Source organism: Saccopteryx leptura, chromosome 1 (genome assembly GCF_036850995.1).
Source record: "Saccopteryx leptura isolate mSacLep1 chromosome 1, mSacLep1_pri_phased_curated, whole genome shotgun sequence".
Classification (NCBI taxonomy): Eukaryota; Metazoa; Chordata; class Mammalia; order Chiroptera; family Emballonuridae; genus Saccopteryx; species Saccopteryx leptura.
In genome coordinates, this window is record NC_089503.1 from 54,606,841 (window position 1) to 54,626,774 (window position 19,934).

The window sequence follows — 19,934 nt, forward strand, 5'->3', positions numbered from 1 at the left end:
TCTGTATTAAGATTTTTGTTTATTCTGAAAATAACTTAATTATAGCTAAAACTGTCTTAAATTTAAAAGATAAAGGAGAAACTTGGGGTGCAAGTATAACTTTTATCATAGCTACAATTTTAGGGGTAATTTTGTCATTAAGATTTGTTCTTTTTTATTCTCCTTTTTTTTCCTTTTTTCTTTCTTTCTTTTTTCAAGTGACAGGAGAGGAGATAGAGAGACAGACTCCCGCATGCATCCTGACCACGATCCACCTGGCAACCCCCATCTGAGGCCAATGCTGAATCAGCACCTGAGCTGAAGTTCTGGTCAAAGGAGCCACTGGTTGCAATAGGGGAAGAGAGAGAGAGAAAGGATAGAGGAAGCGAGTGAGAAGCAGATGGTGGCTTCTAATTTAGCCCTGACAGGGGCCGCACCCGGGATATTTGTACGTCAGGCTGACGCTCTATCCACTGAGCAAACTGATCAAGGCCAGTTCTTTCTTCTTAGTACTCTATTTTTTATCTGTTCTTTCTTTTCATACTTTATAAGGCATCAATTTGAATATCCCGGTTAAATAATAATACCTGATATATTACCTAGCAGAGAAGAGGATTTCTCTTTCTAGTCATAACAATAAATTTTTAAGCCATATAAATTATTACCTTATTGCTTCTCGGCCTTTTGGCTAAGATCAAGTATAAAATTATTACTCTAATTTGGGCCAGGTGCATATTTTAAAATAATTATTGCATCAATGATGAACTGATACAAATTGAATATGTTGATTTACTGAGATTTGAGATACTGATACATCCCTGATGATACTAATGTTTATCAATCATAGCTAACTAGATTTACTGAGGGTAAATTTAGTTCCTGAAAGGTTAATTCAAGAGATATTTAACAAAGAAGGAAAGATAAAAAGTAATTAAATGGGGTTGGATAGAAATACAACTGTCTCATATAGATCACCCCTTGGCTGACTGCCGTCTCCTCACTTTATACAAATACCAGCAGGATTTAAATAAAATTAACAAGATAGACAAAAATTCTCATAGAAAATTTAATGGACAAAGGACAGCATTTCTGGTCCAGGTCATTGTAATGGGTGCTTTGCATCTAGAAAGCAACATCTCTGGTTCTCCCCATTAGATGGCAGTAGAATTCTCCAAAAGGTCCTTGGGACAGAGGTGCTTAAAATGGTCTCCACAGTAAACAACTGGCTTCAAATGAATTGATTTCAAATAGATTTGAATAGAATTCTTTCACATTTTACAAACAATTTTGATAAAGAAAACAAAGTTGGAAGATTACCCAATTTTAAAATGTTCCACGAAGCCACAGTAATCAGAGCTTAGAGTATCAGTGAAAAAATACAAAGCTTCATGTGAGAGAGAATAATCCAGAAACATATCCTAACATCGAGAGTAAATTAATTTATGACATATTGCCAAAATTATGAGTGGAAGTAGGGAGAATCTTTTAAACAAATGTTGAACTGAGTTTGTACCTGGTTTAACAACTCCATATATTTACTAAAACTTTTGAATTGTACACTTGCAATAGGTAGATTATTAATGTAATTTAAAGTTCAAGAAATATGTATTTTTAAGGCAGAAATAAAGATCAGGCAGATGAAATTTGATTGCTCCAGTATTGGAACCAAAGTTAAGAAATTCTTGTTTAGACAGCAACGGTGTATGGCAAGAATTCAAAAAATAAAATAATAAAAAGAGAAATTTCCTGAGTTTCCCAATATGTTTCATAGCCTAAAATCACAGTCCTGCAGTTAATTGCATGAAAAAAGTGTTAAATATTCATAGTAGCTAAAATCCATTTGACAAGTTCTTATAAGTTTTTCTTCAGTCCTTCCCTGGCCATGGCACACACAAACAACATACACACAAAGATAGAGAAAGAAAGAAAGAGAAACACAAAAACACACATATACACAAGCACACACAGATTGATAAGAGTTCAACCCTCACTAAGGTATTAGTCTATCATTACATTTGCCACCCCTCAATAAAAAAACAACCAAATCAAACATAACAGAGGATGTGAGTTGTTGATGGAGCATAATAAAGAAATGCCTTACAGATGTTAGATCATAGACAATGGAAACTTATACACAATCTTCTCTCAAACTTTTGCACAGCCTTTTCTTAAATAAAAATAATGGGAACATCTCTTGCCATTTACACATTGAATTTCCCAATGAGCCCTGAAATAAATGACAAGGAGAAGCACTGAGTGCTCGAAGGAACCTTTTAATAAGGATGAAAGTGCAGGGACCTGGAAGGAGAGGGGACATAGTATCTGGGTTACCCCAAATCTCATATGTAGGATAGATATCCCAAGTCTTACCTGCACCGTGTCTAGAGATGATTCATACATATGGCGCTGGAGATCTGAGCCGAGCTCGCACATGTACCGCCTCTGCACCGCCAGCTGGTCTCTCGCCACTGCCAAGTTGTCCAGCACAAGCACGTCATCCTCCTCCAGCTTCTGCAGCTCCCTCTGCTCCTCTCTGTCCAGGATGCCCCTCATTTCCTCAAATCCTTTCAGAATCCTCTCTCTCTCAGCCTGCATACAATTCTGTGAGGATGAGAAGAGAAAGATGCAGTCAGTCTGTCTGGCTGAAGGCCTAATTTTTAAGGACCTGGGAGCCAAGCCAATACCTGTAACTAAATTCCTCAGACTCTTAGTAGGAAAAAGAAATGAGCAATTCCTTGGAAAAACATTTCCTGCTATTTTCCTTTGAGCTGCTCCCAAAGCAATTTACTAGAGTCTACTTTATGAAGGCCCACCAAGAAACACAGGTGCTACATGGATGAGGGTTGGATAGCAGACATCTGTCCTGGAGAATCACACCACATTGCACAGGAAACAAGAAACCCTGGGACTATTTTAATGTGTTCTCTGGAAGTATCAGAGCCTCAAACTTGATGAAGGAAATGAAACACTGGACTCATGAATCGCTTTACACTGCTTCCTTCTATACCTTTGTCTCGAAATAGTTGCTCTCAATTTGGAAATGTCTATTCTGTAGCCAGCAATCCTCAATAAGTAGGAATTGAATGAGGAATAATCAAAAGTCCATGGACTTATTAATTCTGATGTAACAATGTAAAAGGGGCTTCATTGTGATTGGACCTGGGTGCTGCCCAGCTCCCTGTCTCAGAACTCCCTCAGGAGCCTCATCCTACCTTCCAGGTAGCTCTCTCTTCTCTGATGTCAGCGTCCAACTCCTCAGCTTCAAGCAGCTCCTGCATCAGCCTGTTCTGACCTTCTATGAGCTTCTCCTGTGAGAAAGAATCCCCCAAGTCAAGACCTGAGCTTTCTCAGCACCTGGATACAGGAAAAATGGAGCAGATATCAAGCTCATCTCAGAAGAGACTAGTTTCAGAAATGAAACTGGCAGTCAGACTGAGGATGCAGAGAGAAACTTGAGGAGGTGAATGTGTTCTTTCCCCAGGTGATGGAAGTTACAGTCCTTAACCAAGAGTAGCTCTCATCGCTCCCTTCCTGGAGCAGGTACTGATCCTGCAGAAAGTAAATTTCTTTTCTGTTTCCTCAAGTAAATATACTTTTAACACATTAACCAACCCTGCTCTTAGGAATTCTGTCTATTTAGAGGAGCATTCAGTAATCATCCTGGGAAGCACTCTTACTCATAGAATTTCTCTTTTCTAAGGTCATGTGGTCTCTGTGGATTCTTAAAGAAAATGAAAGAATGCAAAGTATTATGCTTCAGGTCTCAGAAGCTGATCGAGAGGTGTGAAAAGAGAGTGCAAGGCTCAGTTCTACAATGACAAAGAGAAAAAATAGGACCAAAAAGTGAATGTTTCACTTCAGGTAATGTTCCACACTCTGAGGCTTACCTGACATTCCTTGACCACCTCCTCCATGGGGGACATTTGGTGACCTTGGTGCTCCTGGACACAAAGCTGGCAAATGGCTTTCCCATCCTCCTTACAGAATATATCGTAACTTTCACCATGTTCTTCACAGTGATCTCCTCCCTGCCACTGGTCTGCCTTCATGCTGTATTCCCTGATTTCTTCCACTCTGCTGGCTAGCTGCCCATTAGGCCAGAGGTTCCAAGGCTGGTACGGGTTCTTGCACACAGGACAGCAATATCCTGCTCCTAGGTAGCTCACTGACCATCTGTTTGTAGTGATACAGCCTTGGCAAAAGTTGTGGCCACAGTTCAGGCTCACAGGTTCTGTCAGGAGCTGCATGCAGATGGGGCAGGTCACCTCATCCATTATGTTCTCTTGTGATGGAAATTCCGTTGTCATGTGCCCCTCCTTCTTCCTGTCCTGGCTCCAGAAGCTTTCCTTGCTCACTCCTTCAAGGCTGAGAATATTGAAGCGAGCAGAGTTTTAAAACCAGGAATAGAAAGGACACCAATTGTGCAGATATTTTTATGGACAAATGTTGGGCAGATAAAATATATTATGCTCACTTTGTTAAAGATGGCGCTGCCCACATGGAAGTTGTCGCCCAGGTGATATTAATGTGTGTTGGGGGCGGGCTTTGGGCAGGCTGGGTCATTGTAGCCTGGGGCTTGGTTTTAAGACTAAGCTTTTCCCCACAACCTTGACTGATTGCATGATCTGGGTGGTGCACTACATTGAGGAATCCAGTTCTGCCTCAGATAAGTGACTTTGTATTAGAGACTTCCTTTGTATATTGGATTAAAGGTTTTTATTTCTACACTATAAAATGGGGGCAGAACAGGAGCTTGCTCTCTTGGTTCCTGAGATTAACATTAGAGAGCAGAGAAAGGCCACATGGAGGAGGCCAGGAAAAGCAGCCAAGATGGCGGAGTGCCGAGTGAGAAGCCAGTTTGTGCAGAGTTTGTGCAGGGAGAAGGAAGGAGATGGGGAACAGAGGTGAATAAGTCTGGTGAGCTAGAAACCTTTGATTCTAGGAAATTTGAATAAGTCAGTAGCTTTGTGAGAACTGAATGTGAGTGGGTTTTGGAGCCCAGTGTGTGTTTTTACTTGCCCGCTGGGTGCAAGCTAGGATTAAAGATAATGGCCCATCAGTTTTTGGCTCCGTTGTTTCTTTACTGACTGTCCGAATCCAATGCGAACCTGCATGGGCCAGGTGACTGTGATAGTGGCCGTGGCCATTGGCTTTACAACAAACATTACTATTCAATAAATAAAGGAAAGGTGAGTGAAAAGAAGAATAGGTCAGTGAAGGAATGAAAAGGGCTCTTCTGAGTGATTTCTGGCACTTTATTCTTAGTTCATGTCGCATAATGATTTGTATCTCATCAAGGCAATAGCTGCTATTTTCTTCTACTGCATAGGAGGACAAGTGAAGACCCTTTCTGCCAAGAGGTCTGTGCCTCTCATCATTAGTCCTGCCTATTCTTTCCCTCCCCAAACACAGCCCACTGCAGCCCCCTGGGCTTTTACACGTGCTCTTCCCTCTTCCATGACTGACTTTATCTTAAAAGTTTCATTGAGCTGTATTTAAATCACATGCAATCATTTTTAGAATACAATAATTTCTAGTATGTTTATGAAACAGGAACTATCACCACATTCTAATTATAGAATTAGATTTACTTATTTCTTGGAAACAAAACTAATGACATTAGCAGGCACTCCCATTCTGACCTTGAGCCTTAGTCTATGATTAACTCCCTTAGGTTTTTATAAATTACCTTTACCGATCAATTCATAACAATGGAATCAAAATACATGGTTTCTTTTGTCTGAATTATTTTACTTCTCATGCTGTTATTTAGTTCATCTCACCTGTCTTTCTCTCCCATGAAAAACATTTATTCTTGATTTCAGTTTTTCATCTTATTCTCATTAACTAACACGGCTTTTATGGTAGCCCTAAAAAAACTAACACAAATGCTTATTTTGCTTTTATTCATTTATGTCTTATCAGGTCACACGTATAGTAATGTCCATACAAACTGGAAAGACTGTTGGCGGTCAGCCAGAGAAGGTGTCACAGAGCGGTAACACAGTGAAAATCACTCTCCCACCTGGACTCATTATGGCCTTATGGACACAGTCTAGGCTCAGGAACCTGAAAGTTAGAAATTAAACTTCAGTAATAGTAGTTTTACAGTTGTAAGAAATAGGCGATATGTAAGGTTAAGAACTACTTAATCTGCTTGCTATTCTCTCTTCCTGGCCTTTACTTTGAAATGTAGCAAAAAGTTTATCTTTCCAGAAATGTCAGGGAAAGTTTACAATGGAGAAGGACCTGACAATTAGGGGAGTTGAAATCACAAAAGTTGTTTATAAAAACCTAGTCACGGGGTTTACTGTGGAAAGTCAAGGCTTACAAATTAATTAGAAACTTAACTCACCAATCTTTAATCTTTACTTTGTATCCTAAGAAAACAGAGAGTCTTTTCACAGACAGTTCAGAGGTGCCAGGACCTACCTGTTCCTGGACGATACCTGCCCTGCTGCCTTGAAGACTGACCAAGGACACCAGACAGGACCTTGCTGATTGGACCTGTATTAACATCAGAAGAACTGGCAGAGATTTTCCTGCAGCTAAATTGCCCCTTTCTGCATTTTGTTATGTGAGTAACTGCATGGACTTTTTTCTTTTTTTCTTTAGCCCCTTACACCATTATTAACAGCCCCTGGACGATATAAAAACCACCAACACCAAAAAGTGTTAAGGCAGTGCTTTTGGACAGGAGTCATCTGCCTTCTCAAATTGCTGCAATTTGAAATTGACGCAATTTGAAATTGACAACAACCTTACACCTACTCGATGTTTGTCTCTCTTTATTGGCATTAAGTGTGGGGTAACCCTGAATCCAGCTTTGTTTTCCGGTTACACAATAAAGCAAGAAAGAAAGAAACCAAGAAAGAAAGAAAAAAAAGAAAGAAAGAGAGAAAGAAAGAAAGAAATCTCAATAGTTATGCAGATATCCATGTCTCTTTTTTTTAATTAAAAAAGAAACAGTATTTTTTTAATTTAATGTATTGTGTTTACATAGATTCTAGTGTCACCCTGAATGCATCCCCTCTTCCCGGTATTTCCCTCCACAACTCCCTTGTCTTGATGGTTGCCAAAGTGTGATGGTAAAAGAAAGATATTCAGTATAAGAAAGAAAATTAGTTTTTCCTTTGCTCTGTGCTCTGGAGGCAAATCTTAGAAAGGTTACACAGAAAAAAATTTAGACCTACAAACACTGTCTTCCATTGCCATGGTCATCATACATGAAGAAGACCTGATAAGGAATAAGCTGAAGGAGAATGGGAAGTGTATTCCAGATCATGGTCCAGACACTGAATATAGTCCAGAAGTTATTTGCAGTTAAAACCTGGCTACAGAAAATGTGATCCAGTATTAGCTCTGAGGAACATCTGGATCAGAAGTAGTCATTGTGTCATGGGTAGGGATCACGTAATATTTCCCCTATTTTAAGTCTGAAGCTGTTTTCCAAACATGGGGTATGGCTTCTATTTATTCTGATCCCACTCAAGATCCAACCATCCTGAGACCCTTCAAGACCTATAGAGGAGGGTGGAGTGGAGCATGCATTCTGCCTTGGGGCTGAAAAAGTTATTTTCATGTCAAGGAACTAAAATCAAAGCTGCTGCTGCCACAGGACACAGAATAGCAACTTGAGCCCTCACACATACAGGGATCCCAACCTGAGCTGTGAGTGACTCCAGTGCTCCACAGTGGGCAGGAAGATGGGTGTGGGAACATGAGTGGTGTCTGTGCTGGAGGGATATCACAGATGCCTAAGCCCTAGACCATGCTTGAGAACCAATGGGTTTGTGCCTCACATTATGTCCCCTAACCCTGGCATACTGCACCAGAAAGCTGAGCCTACAAATTGTCTGTCCTTAAAATCCAACATGGCTTATGCCCATGAGAACACTAGAGGTATGGAGAAACAGGAGATTCCTCTCTTAAAAGCAGAAAAGCAGAACCTTGAGAAATATCTGGATTATGTATGAAGGAGATTCATCTCCTGCGGGACTCCCATCTTAGGCTGGTACTTGGGAGGTGGGGGTGATGTTGGTGATACACCCCTTACATTGTCATTACAGGGCTGCTTCTCTCTCGAACCTGTCAAAGCCTCTAGGTTCTAGGAGACCTCCCTGTTTCCTGCTGCAGCTGCTCAGCCAGAGCTGACTAGGAATGCCTGGGCCCCCTACACCTTCCAGGTTCATCATCCCTGCCACACAATCAAAACTACTAGAGCCCCTTCTGTGTCCACGGCCCCCTCTGAGCCCAGGCAGTTCTCACAAGGGATGCACATTGAGTACTTGGCTCTGGTGGCTGGGGTGGGACGAGGTGCATTTCCATAGCCCAGGGTCTGAAAGAACTGGCTTGGCTGGCTACAATCCCCCAGGTAGAGCACAGACAGCAAAGGGAAACTCACCTCCAATCTTCTGAGCACAAAGGCCTATTCACTTGTTCTGGAAATCCAGCAGGAGGGGCAGATGTGGTGAGGACACACTCTCAAACCAGAGGCCTGATGTTAACAAAGAGGATCCCGAAGAGCAGAGTGAAAATGAAAGTTAAGTTCTTAGGGGAGGGGCAGGGAAGTAACAAATCTAAGGACCAATGGGAGGCCTTCGTGTACAGCCCCTGAGAAATACCAAGGCTTTGTGCCTGTGTCAGATGGGCCAGTGATTACATTCTTAGTCATATCTCAGTTCTGCTCCCAGAACCTGTTCTCGTGGTTCTCAAAGTTATTTACCCTTTGGAGAACTAAGCTTACGTATCCAGTGTAATTTCACACAAGTTAATCTCACCTTGTTTTCTCACAAATGCGATGTAATGAAGAGGAAACAGAATCCCTCCTTTACCACAGTGAGGACCCACTTTGAGGGCTCACCTGAGGCAGTGATACCGGCAGCTGTCTTTGTCCTGTATCTGTCAGCTAAGATCAGTGAATCTGCCAATTTGTGTCCTTTTAGGTAATTGAGGGGAAATGGCTTCCCAAGTTTGAAATTGCCTCAGGTGGTCAGTCAGAGGGGCCATCACAGAATGAGTAGCACTTAGATTCTCTTTCAGAACCGGGATTCCATATAAACAATATGACACTTTTTTTTAATGAACTATAAAGATTAAACTACAACAAGTGTCATTTGTTGAGCAATCATCTCTAACACTATTTATCATATAATCTTTGTAGACCTCACATAAAAAATGAAACAGAAACGATTTTGTGATGAATAATTTCATGAGTCAACGTGACAAGCCACAGTATATCCAGATTAAACATTACTTCTGGGTTTGTCTGTCAGGGTGTTGTTTCCAGATGAGATTAACATTTGAATCTATGGGTCAGTAAAATAAAATGGGGACCAGAGCAGAAAATAAGGGCAGAGGAAGAAAGAAAGAATGTGGTCCTTTTGTTTCCTGTCTGCCTCTTTGACATGGGGTACAGGTTTTCTCCTGCCCTTGGACTAGGACCTACACCACTGACTGCCTTGGGTCTCAAGCTTTTGAACTTGGACTAAATTATACCACCAGCTTTCCTGGGTCTCCATCTTGTAGATGGCAAAGCAGGAAAGTATTCAAAAACCATCACAACATGAGCAACTTCTCAATAATCGATCTTCTTCATTTATATGAAGTATATACATATTAGTCCTGTTTTTCTAGAAGACTCTGAATCAAATTTAACATCATGTATTAATTGGCAGGAGTGAACTCATATCATGATAATGATAATGATTCTGGTGAACCGTGCACTTTCAAAACATGTGTGCTGAGAAATGACTTAGGCACTTAAGGGTATAAGAAAAAATTGTAGAGGAAAAATACACAGTCATCCTTAATTCAGTAAGAGCCAGTCAGATAAGGACAAGCGAGAGGTAATGAAGAAGAGGAAGAAGGAGGAGGAGGAGGAGGGGGGAGGAAGAAAGAGAAGAAGAAGAAGAAGAAGAAGAAGAAGAAGAAGAAGAAGAAGAAGAAGAAGAAGAAGAAGAAGAAGAAGAAGAAGAAGAAGAAGGAGAAAAGGAGGAAAGGAACAAAATGAAAAAAGTGAGGTTTGCACTCTAGGGAACACCAATGTCTTTAACAGAAGAGTAGTGGTTAAATTAATAGATAATGAGGCAACGCTACTTTCTCTTCTTTTGTTTGTCTTCAGATCTTGTTATCATGACACTTCTGGTATCTTTTCAGATACCAATCAAGCATCTCATTTTGTTTAATGCAATGTTGTGAAGATGCCCCTTTATTGTGGAAATCCTTTCTATGGGTTCCTCTTGCCCCTGATCTCTCAGATGAGCTCTGTTTCAGAATGGCAGAAAGGGTCCAATGAGAAGACGAGCAAGGTTAGTGAATTTTTCAGGAAATGCAGAACTCTGAGTTTAAACTTGGAAATCTTGTATGACTACTAAATACAAAAAATAAAAGCTACAAATCCAGGCAGCTCTTATACATTAAGGCTCATAAAACCAGAGAGGACAGTGTATTAGAAATAGCCATGCCAAAATTTATATCATCACACAAGTATAAATATAAGGTTATGAAGCTTCTGTAGCTTTCATTGTTTTATTTCAAAAAGTATCACTTTTACCCTGGAGCAGGGCCAAGCATAGGTGTCTCTTCTCTATTGGTCTCTGTGCAGATCTGGTTCATAAGTCTGGTCTGTGGTCCATAGAGATTCCATAAGCCCTTTCTCTGGGGCTTCTTTTGCTGGGATATTTCAGGGAGTCATCTCTGAAACACATGTTACCCTTGAAGGTAAGACACCACTTACTACACCCTGTGTTAGAAAATGAAAACAAATAAGTAGAAGGAAAAAGGGAAACTGCAGGGAGAGCCTAGTCTTTATGTCATAGGGAATCTCCAGCCCAGCCTCCCACCTCACACCCACAACTGTAAGTGTTGTGAAATCAGGTAGGGGCATTTTCTATTTTCTAGCTTATGGTCTCATATCTACTAGAAGGTGCTGATTATAAGGAATGACAAATAGATACACAGATATATCACTGTACATATAATTTTAACTGAATGGAGCATCTGAGGGGTAAACCATGCTTCTATTTAGTGTTGCTGCTCTGAACACGAGTACTGTGCCACATAATGAGATTCAGCTGGTCTTCTCACATAATTAACATGTCTATCATTCTCCTTTGACAAATATTATTTAATAACATTTTATGTTTTTCATTTTCTGTTAAGCTTTACTCAGAATTGTGTTTAGTATGTGTTTCTAACCACACTTTAACCACATTCCCTTTTACTGTGCACCAAGGTTTCCTCAAATGGGGAAATGTTAAAGATCCACAGGCCAAAGGGGAAGACATTTCATCAGGTTCCTCTCTAAGAGGAGATGCCATGGCTGGAGTGAAAGCATGGAGCATAGGAGACCTCATCTCTCCCCTCAGCCCAGAGCACAGCTCGCAGGCACTGGAGCCACGGAAGCTCTGGAGAAAAATGTGTGTGGTGAGGGGAGCGCAGCCGATCAGGTTTCCTTCTGGCCCAAGTTTTCAGATTTCTTGACAGGACCTGATCGCCTGGGCTGAATGAAAATCTATTGCTCCGTAGGAGAGTTCCAAGATGTCGACCTAGGGTGTGGGGTCAGTTCAGAGATTCAACGGGGGACGAGTAAAATGATAGATGTTTCATCTCTGGAAGGACTGGAATAGAAAGAAGTAATGGACAAAGTTGGGGTCCTTGGGAAAGAAGGAGCTCATTTCTTTGGAACACTGCACTCAGTACCCTCATGCTGTAGTTGTCGCTCACGCACAATCAGACTCTGAGCTCTCTAAAACCTTCCCGCTTTAATCCTGTAATATACCTACATGTACATCTATTCTTAATATCTCTGCATTGACTACCATGCTCTATATTATTTTGTCCTCCACTAGAATTATAGGGGAATACAAAATGGTACAACTACTTTCAAGAAAATTTTGCAATATGGGTAACAAGAGACCCTGGTATCCAGTAATTCAATTTACAGTTATAATATGTAAAGCAGGCAGAGTGAGGTTCTAATTTCAGAAGTGGAGAGGTTCAATTGACAGAACATCCCCATAAACATGTATATCAATATTATAAGCCTTGCACACATGGAAGAAAAATAGCCAAACTAAACTAGAGAACACTAAATCTGGAAGCAGAGAAAATGGAAAAAGCAGGCAGAATCTAAAGGGTAGTAAACAAATAGACACTTGGACAACATTGAAGGCTTTTCCTACTTTTATGTTCTTTTTCTTTGAAAACAGACCTCAATCAGTAATGGGTAGACAGTTATCACCTAGCAACCTACAGACTTATTGGTCTGAAGTACAAGGTTAATTTGGGACTACCACAGCAGCTACAAAGTGTTAAAACTCTTTTTTTTGTTTGCATTTTCTATTTATATTTATTTAAAATGTTTTCATGTTTACATCATTTTTGTTTTTCAGTTACAGTTTACATAAATTATTATATTTTTGCTTGTGTACATCTTTAAAGAGAGGTCCAGAGAGAATGAAATCCCAATGTATACATAAAAACTCTGATCGAATCTGTGAAGTATACATATTTGAGATAGATGAAAAGCTGACCAATTAGGATAAATGAAACTGATCACAGATTTTAGCTTCTGAAAAATATGGGAGAGAATTTAGAATTTACCTTCAACCCCGTTAACCTACTGAAAAAAAATAAACAAACTATAATATTTCTCAGGAAAAAAAACCCCAAAATCTCTACATGTCATTCACAATTCCCATGAGAAAGATTTATATACAATCTAAAATTATTCAACATATATTAAAAAAATAAAGGACATGGCCCATTTTCAAAAGAAGGGCAATCAATGGAGACCAACTGTGCAATAATCCAGATGTTGAATTTAACAAATGAGCATTTCACAGTAGCTATTATATGTAGAGTGAGTTATGTACAAGAAAATATACTTACAATAATCACCAAATAGGAAATGTCAGACCTCAGCAAGAGACAGTTTTTGTTTTTAAGGGAAATACTAACATTACAAATTATAATCACTCAAAAAACTAATTTAAGGTGGCTGCATGAGAAATTCAAGATCACAAAATAAAGTGTAACTAAAATTAAAAATAGCTTAATAAAAATTACCTAATATGAAAATAATAAACAAGTCTTCAATAACCTGTAAAAGACATTAAAAACATAACAGGCTCAAACCACACGATTACTACTAAAATTAAACAAATATAACATTTAAAGTAGCTGATTTAAATAATAATCAAAAGGTTAATCATTGAAAATTCATTTCAATGCTTGAAGAACAGCATCACACAACATTCAATATGAAAATAAGAAAAAGCCTCCAGTTAACGTCACATTTAGTGGCCAATGATAGAATATACTCTATCTATCATTGGGAATGTTTCAAAAAAAAATTCCAAAAAAAAGGAAGAAAACGTACCAGCACTCACTCCTTATACTCTTCATTGAACTGTGAATTCTATCTTAAAAAATAAGTTTAAATAATAAATAAAAATACAAATATTAAAAAATAAGGAATAAAATAACTTTATATGCATATGGCATAAAAATTATTTAGAAAATAAAAATGAATCCAGAAAAACATGCTAAAATTAATAAGTGAATTAAATAAAGTCGTAGGACTCAAGACTAATATTGAATGGCAACTTTGTTTCAGGAACTACCAATTAATAATTAGAAATTTAAGATAATATATTTCTTCAAAATAATGCCCCAAACCAAACTACCCCGAGAAACTAAACAAAACCTCTATTTTCATCCCTGAGTCACTTTACCTGGGAAGGTTCATAAAACTGGGAAGCTTAGTGCAGTGGCTGCATGTGTGATACATAAATCAGATCATGAGTGGACAATATGGAGAAATTAGTAGCAGTCAGGATCAATGGATTTCCCATCACAAATCTGCATCAATATAGATAATCATTGGAATCTGATATTATTAAATTCAGGTCATGTGTCTCTATGCCAATAGAGATATCAAGTCTCCAAGATGTAGAAACTTCTGGTCTTCAATTTATGATAGCTCTAGATACCACTGCCTGTTGATTCTCCATGGGTGGATCTGCAGGATGAAACCTCTTTATTCCCTGAAATTCTACCTAACATTAGCCCCTCAAATGTATCCTGAAGATATCTATCTTCCAAATTAATGTCCCAACAGTCTCCAAAGGCCCCAGTTATAAGAGTGTTTGCCACTCAGAGGTTCAGAGGGTGAGAGAAAATATCCTTAGGCCTGACAAAGACACTACAAAGAAAGAAAACTATAGACCAATATCCCTGGTGAATTTAGAAGCTAAAATTCTCAACAATATATTAGCAAAACCGGATCCAGCAAAACATGAAAAAAAAATCATACATCATGATCAAGTGGAATTTATTCTAGGAAGATAAGGCTGTTACAATATCTGCAAATCAATCAATATGATTCAACACATAAACAAAAGAAAGGATAAAAATCACATGATAATATCAAGATATGCAGAAAAAGCATTTGATAAAATCCAGCACCCATTTATGTTCAAAACTCTCAGCAAATTAGGGATACAGGGATCATTTCTCAACATGATAAAGGCCATCTATGACAAACCCAAAGTCAACATCATAATCAATGGGCAATAATGAAAAGAAATCTCCTTAAGATCAGGAACAGGGGTGCCCCTTTTCACTCTTATTAAACATAGTTCTGGAAGTCCTAGCCAAAGCAATCAGATAAGCAGAAAAAATAAAAGGCATCCAATTTAGAAAAGAAGAAATAAAACTATCATTATTTGCTGATAATATGATACTATTCATAGGAATTCCTAAAGTCTCAGTCAAAAAACTACTGAACCTGATTAATGAATTCAGCAAGGTGGCAGGATATAAAATCAATATTCAGAAATCAGTGGCATTTGTATAAACCAACAACTGTCTGAAAGAGAAATTAAGAAAACAATCCCCTTCACTATTGCAACAAAATAAAAATAAAGTACCTAGGAGTAAATTTAACCAAAGAGGTTAAAGACTTGTACTCGAAAAATTATAAAACATTGATAAAGGAAATCAAGGGAGATAAAAACAAGTGGAAGCATATACCATGTTCATGAATAGGAAGAATAAATATCATTAAAATGTCTATATTACCCAAAGCAATCTATAAATTCAATGCAGTTCTTATTAAAATACCAATGACATACTTCAAAGATATAAAACAAATATTCCAAAAATTTATATGCCACCAAAAAATAACACAAATAGCCTCAGCAATCCTGAAAAAAAAAAAAAGTGGGTGGTATCACACTTCCTGATATCAAGTTATACTTCAAGGCTATTGTACTCAAAACAGCTTGGTACTGGCATAAGAACAGGAATACAAATCAATGGAATAGCACACAGAACCCGGAAATAAACCCACACCTATACAGACAATTGATATTTGACACAGGAAGTAAGATCATACAATGGAGTAAAGACAGTCTCTTTAACAAATGGTGTTCGGAAAATTGGACAGGTACCTGCAAAATAGTGAAACTGGATCACCAACTTACACCATTCACAAAAGTAAACTCAAAATGGATTAAATACTTAAATGTAAGTCATGAAACCATAAATATCTTGGAAGAAAACATAGACAATAAACTCACCAAATCTCTCGTCGCAATATTTTTGCTAATTTATCTCTATGGGCAAGTGTAATAAAGGACAGGATGAACAAATGGGACTATATGAAACTAAAAAGCTTTTGCATAGCCAAAGACACCATTAACAGAATAAATAGACAACCCACACAATGGAAGAATATATTTGCCAATATTTCTGATAAGGGGTTAATAACCAAAATTTATAAAGAACTTGTAAAACTCAACACCAGGAAGATAAACAATACAATCAAAAAGTGAGCAAAAGAAATGAATAGACACTTCTCCAAAGAGGACATACAGATGGCCAATAGGTATATGAAAAAACATTCAACATCACTAATCATTAGAGAAACGCAAATTAAAACCACAATGAGATATCACCTCACACCAGTCAGAATGGCGCTCATCAACAAAACAATACAGAATAAGTGCTGGCGAGGGTGTGGAGAAAAGGGAACCCTCCTGCACTGCTGGTGGGAATGCAGACTGGTGCAGCCACTGTGGAAAACAGTGCAGAGATTCCTCAAAAAATTAAAAATAGAACTGCCCTTTGACCCAGCTATCCACTTTTAGGAATATAACCTAAGAGTATCAAATCACTGATTCAAAAGAAGAAATGCACCCCCATGTTTATTGCAGCATTATTTACAATAACCAAGATCTGGAAACAGCCCAAGTGTCCATCAGTGGATGAGTGGATTAAAAAGCAGTGGTACATAAACACAATGGAATACTACGCAGCCATGAAGAAGAAGAAAGTCTTATCTTTCATGACAATGTGGATAGACTTGGAAACTATCATGCTAAGTGAAATAAACCATGCAGAAAAAAAAATATCATATGTCTCACTCATTTGAAGAATCCAATGAAATGTGAACTGAGGAACAGAACAGAGGGAGAGGCAGGATCAAGGAGACCAGAGGGAAAGTGGTCAGAGGAAAAGTAGAAGAGAAGATGGGATCAGAGAAGGGAAAGAGATTAATAAAATTATATATATATATAACATAGCATTATAAAGAACAGTACAGCAAATCCTGGAGTGAAGGGGGAAAGGCATTGGGAGAGAGGGTATGGGACGGCCAAGGGGGAATGGATCATGGGAGATATATTCAGTGGGACACTTGAATCTATGTAAACACAAATTAAAATCATAAATCATAAATAAAAACCTTAGACCTGACACATGCATCATGAGAAAAGCCACACTTAACAGTTAGCTAACTTTTTATTTGCAGCCTAGAATCCTTTCACAGGACATTTTTCTTAGAAGAAGCCAAGAAAATAAAAGCTATTTATTGGCTTCATTCTCTGTGAGGAGAGGGCTTCAGTTGGGGCAGTGAATGCTAATATTTTTTAAAAATATCACAGTGTGAAAAACATTGTTTTATGTTTATAATAATGGTACTTTTTTGTAACGTGTTTTACATCTTGAACTAGAAGCCTGGACATTACAGGGAACAAAATCCCTGAATATCCTTGGAGAGATACCTGCTGTCTAATTCTACAGTGCACTGGCTTGTCTTAATTAGCTATGGCTTCAGTTTTTGTGGCAAAAGAGTGACAGGAAAGCAGAGATCAAAAGGAGAGTGAATGAGGACCAGGTTCCCCTGGTGTCTCTGAGAGACAGTTCTGTGTGAGTGTGTTTGGGTGGTTGTGTGTGGAGAGAGAGTCTTGGTGTATCTATCCTGGAATCACTTTCCCACCACAGGTCCTCCAGAAATGGAGAACTGAAGAATTACTTGTGAGTCAGGAACCAGAACAGACACTGGCCAAGTAACCCAGTATTTCTATAGCTTTCAGCTAATAAATAAATTGAGAATAGTGGGAAGTGAGAATGCCAGGTTGTGTATGGGTAGCTCAGTTGGTTAGAGGGTCATACCGATATGCCTCAGTTGCTGTTTGCCTTGGTGACTACAAGAATTAAACAATGAATACATAAACAAGGGAAATATTAAATTGATATCTCTCTCTCTGTCTGTCTCTCTATATAATATGAGTAAAATAAAAATAAATTTTAAGAAATGCCAAGAACATATGCTGCAGAAACACTCACTCCTGTAGCACGTGGCCTCCTGTCTCACTGGAGGGGAACAGGCTTACTCACTCCTGAGAAAACAGCAGCCCTTTCACCTGCCTGGAGGCAGTGAGGCTGACCAGGAAAGGGAAACACTGACATAGTACTCATTGCAGAGGGAGCCCATAGGGAACTGCTGACGCTGCCTCTGCCACTGTAAGTCATAATGTGAGCCAAAACCCGACAAATAGAAATAAACTAGCAGGAAGAGAAAAGGATTTCTGATGAAGAGAATTACTAGAGAAATAGAAAAGAATGTCAAATCAACTTATATCTAGTATATTCACTTCAACTACAGAAGCTATTCCAGGACTTAAAAGAGTAATTATTTCTTTGATACTACAAAATAAACCCCAATGGACAACACAGTATTGTTAACTATAAGCAGAATGTTATACAGTAGATTTTTAGAACTTATTCATTTTGCAGAATTGAAACTTTAAACTTGTTGAACTGGAACACCTTAAAAATGTAATTTGTTAGCCTGATCAAGTGGTAGCACAGTGGAAAGAGCTATGAGCTGGGATTCAGAAGACCCAGGTTCAAAACCCAGAGGTCTCCGGCTTGAGAGCGGGCACATTCGGTTTGAGTGTGGGTTCACCAGTTTGAGCATGGGATCATAGACATAGTCACTTCCTTGTGCCCAAAGGTCGCTGGCCTGAACAAAAGGTCACTTGCTCTGCTGTAGCCCCCTGTCAAGGCACATATGAGAAAGCAATCAATGAACAACTAAGGTGCCACAGTGAAGAATTGATGCTTCTCATCTCTCTTTCTTTCTGTCTTTCTGTTTCTATCTGTTCCTTTTCTCTCTCTCTCTGTCTGTCTCTATCCCCCCCCCAAAAAAAAAAAGAAAGTATGTGGTTAGATCTTACATGAAGTGTTTTCACCACAATAAAAATGGCAATGTGGTCATTAAATAACAATCTCAGAAAGCTGTTTTGAAGAAATAAATTACAATCTAAAATTTTATACTAGAAAACTATAACATATATTTGAAACTTTAAAAAAAAGACATATTATGCAAAAAATTTGATTAACACCATGCATTATTTAATCAATTATTTATTTCAAAGCATAACAAAAGTACTAATATTTGAAGTACATTAATATTCATTGTTAACATTCACTATTTCAAATCACAAAGAAAATTAATTGACATCAATCTGGACCACTGTATATGTGTTAGGAAATGAGAAAATTAGTTCAAACATTCTAACTATCAATTTCCACTAGATTCTTATCATGCTATCTTAGTAATTTTATTTTTGATGAGAAACTAAATCCAATACAATTTAATTTAATTGAAGGAGTGTCAGTACGAAGCACTATATGAATGATTATGAAATTCTATCCGATTTCAAAGTCAAGGCTCCAAGCTGTTCACAGTGTTCACTCGCTGTTACATGTCACCTGCAAAAACTGGCCATTAAGTATTCAAGTTAATTTTACTCATTACTAAGAGCCGTGTCTACTTCATTAGTGGATGCATGGATTGAGCATGTCAATCAATAGCTCCTGTGTTCTACAGTTTTCCCATGATGCTCCAGGTGTCTTCTGTAATTAGTATCTCTTGGGGTTTTCCTTCTACCTCACATCTTCAGGAATTTGGCTCCTACCTATTCCCGGGGAATGATGTACAGAATGCATACATTGGCTGAAAAAACACAGACTCACTAATCTTACCTTCTCTACTTATTAGCCATGAGAAATTGTAACTATCTCAGTTTATAAATTCCTTCAAATACCTGAAAAGATAATCTTTCTTTTATGATATCATTGAAAATTGTTTGGATAAAGACACTGTCTATATCATTGCATATACTTACATATATACATAACTATGTGTGTGCTTGTGTCAGTATAAGTGTACATGTACACACTTTCCCAGGCCAAGCACTTTCTTTTTCATTCCACTGAGATAAATGACCACCACTCTACATCTTGATGTGGGCTCTGTGCAATTGCTGCAATAATTTATAATACAAAATTTTCTAATAAAAATTTGTTTCTTTACTATCCTGGGAAAGTCTGTTTCTCATTATAATGTGAAACTTATTTTAAAAATAACAAAAAGGAAAGTGAGTGTTATGGCATATATAAAGGGTTATACTCAGATGTTATACCACATGGGAAGGGCCTGAACTCCAAGAGGCTGTCCTTAACGATAGCTATTCCTGGTCATGGTTCTCTCTGATGGGCAGATATGGGAAACTCATACTTTTGCAAGACTTTCTAAATCCCAGTCAAGAACTTTAAAAGAGTCATAGCCTGGGTGTAAAAGTTCTATAACATAAGAC

General features: G+C 38.3%; 1 protein-coding gene across 3 annotated transcripts in view; it reads right to left on the minus strand.

Moving 5' to 3' along the window:
- The window catches only part of LOC136394117 (E3 ubiquitin-protein ligase TRIM22-like), a 45,051-nt gene that overhangs the window by 12,258 nt on the left and 12,859 nt on the right, over positions 1-19,934 (minus strand). Inside the window, exons 1-5 of one of the 3 annotated variants that reach the window (XM_066366758.1) lie at positions 8,384-8,508; positions 5,763-5,849; positions 3,867-4,344; positions 3,192-3,287; positions 2,350-2,580 (exon numbers count right to left, since the gene is read on the minus strand). In XM_066366758.1, the coding sequence (XP_066222855.1) occupies positions 2,350-2,580; positions 3,192-3,287; positions 3,867-4,344; positions 5,763-5,788 (831 nt within the window). In that variant the 5' untranslated portion in view covers positions 5,789-5,849; positions 8,384-8,508. Of the gene's footprint in view, positions 1-2,349; positions 2,581-3,191; positions 3,288-3,866; positions 4,345-5,762; positions 5,850-8,383; positions 8,514-19,934 lie in introns of those variants that run through there. The other 2 variants (XM_066366766.1, XM_066366775.1) reach the window with 2 other exon arrangements.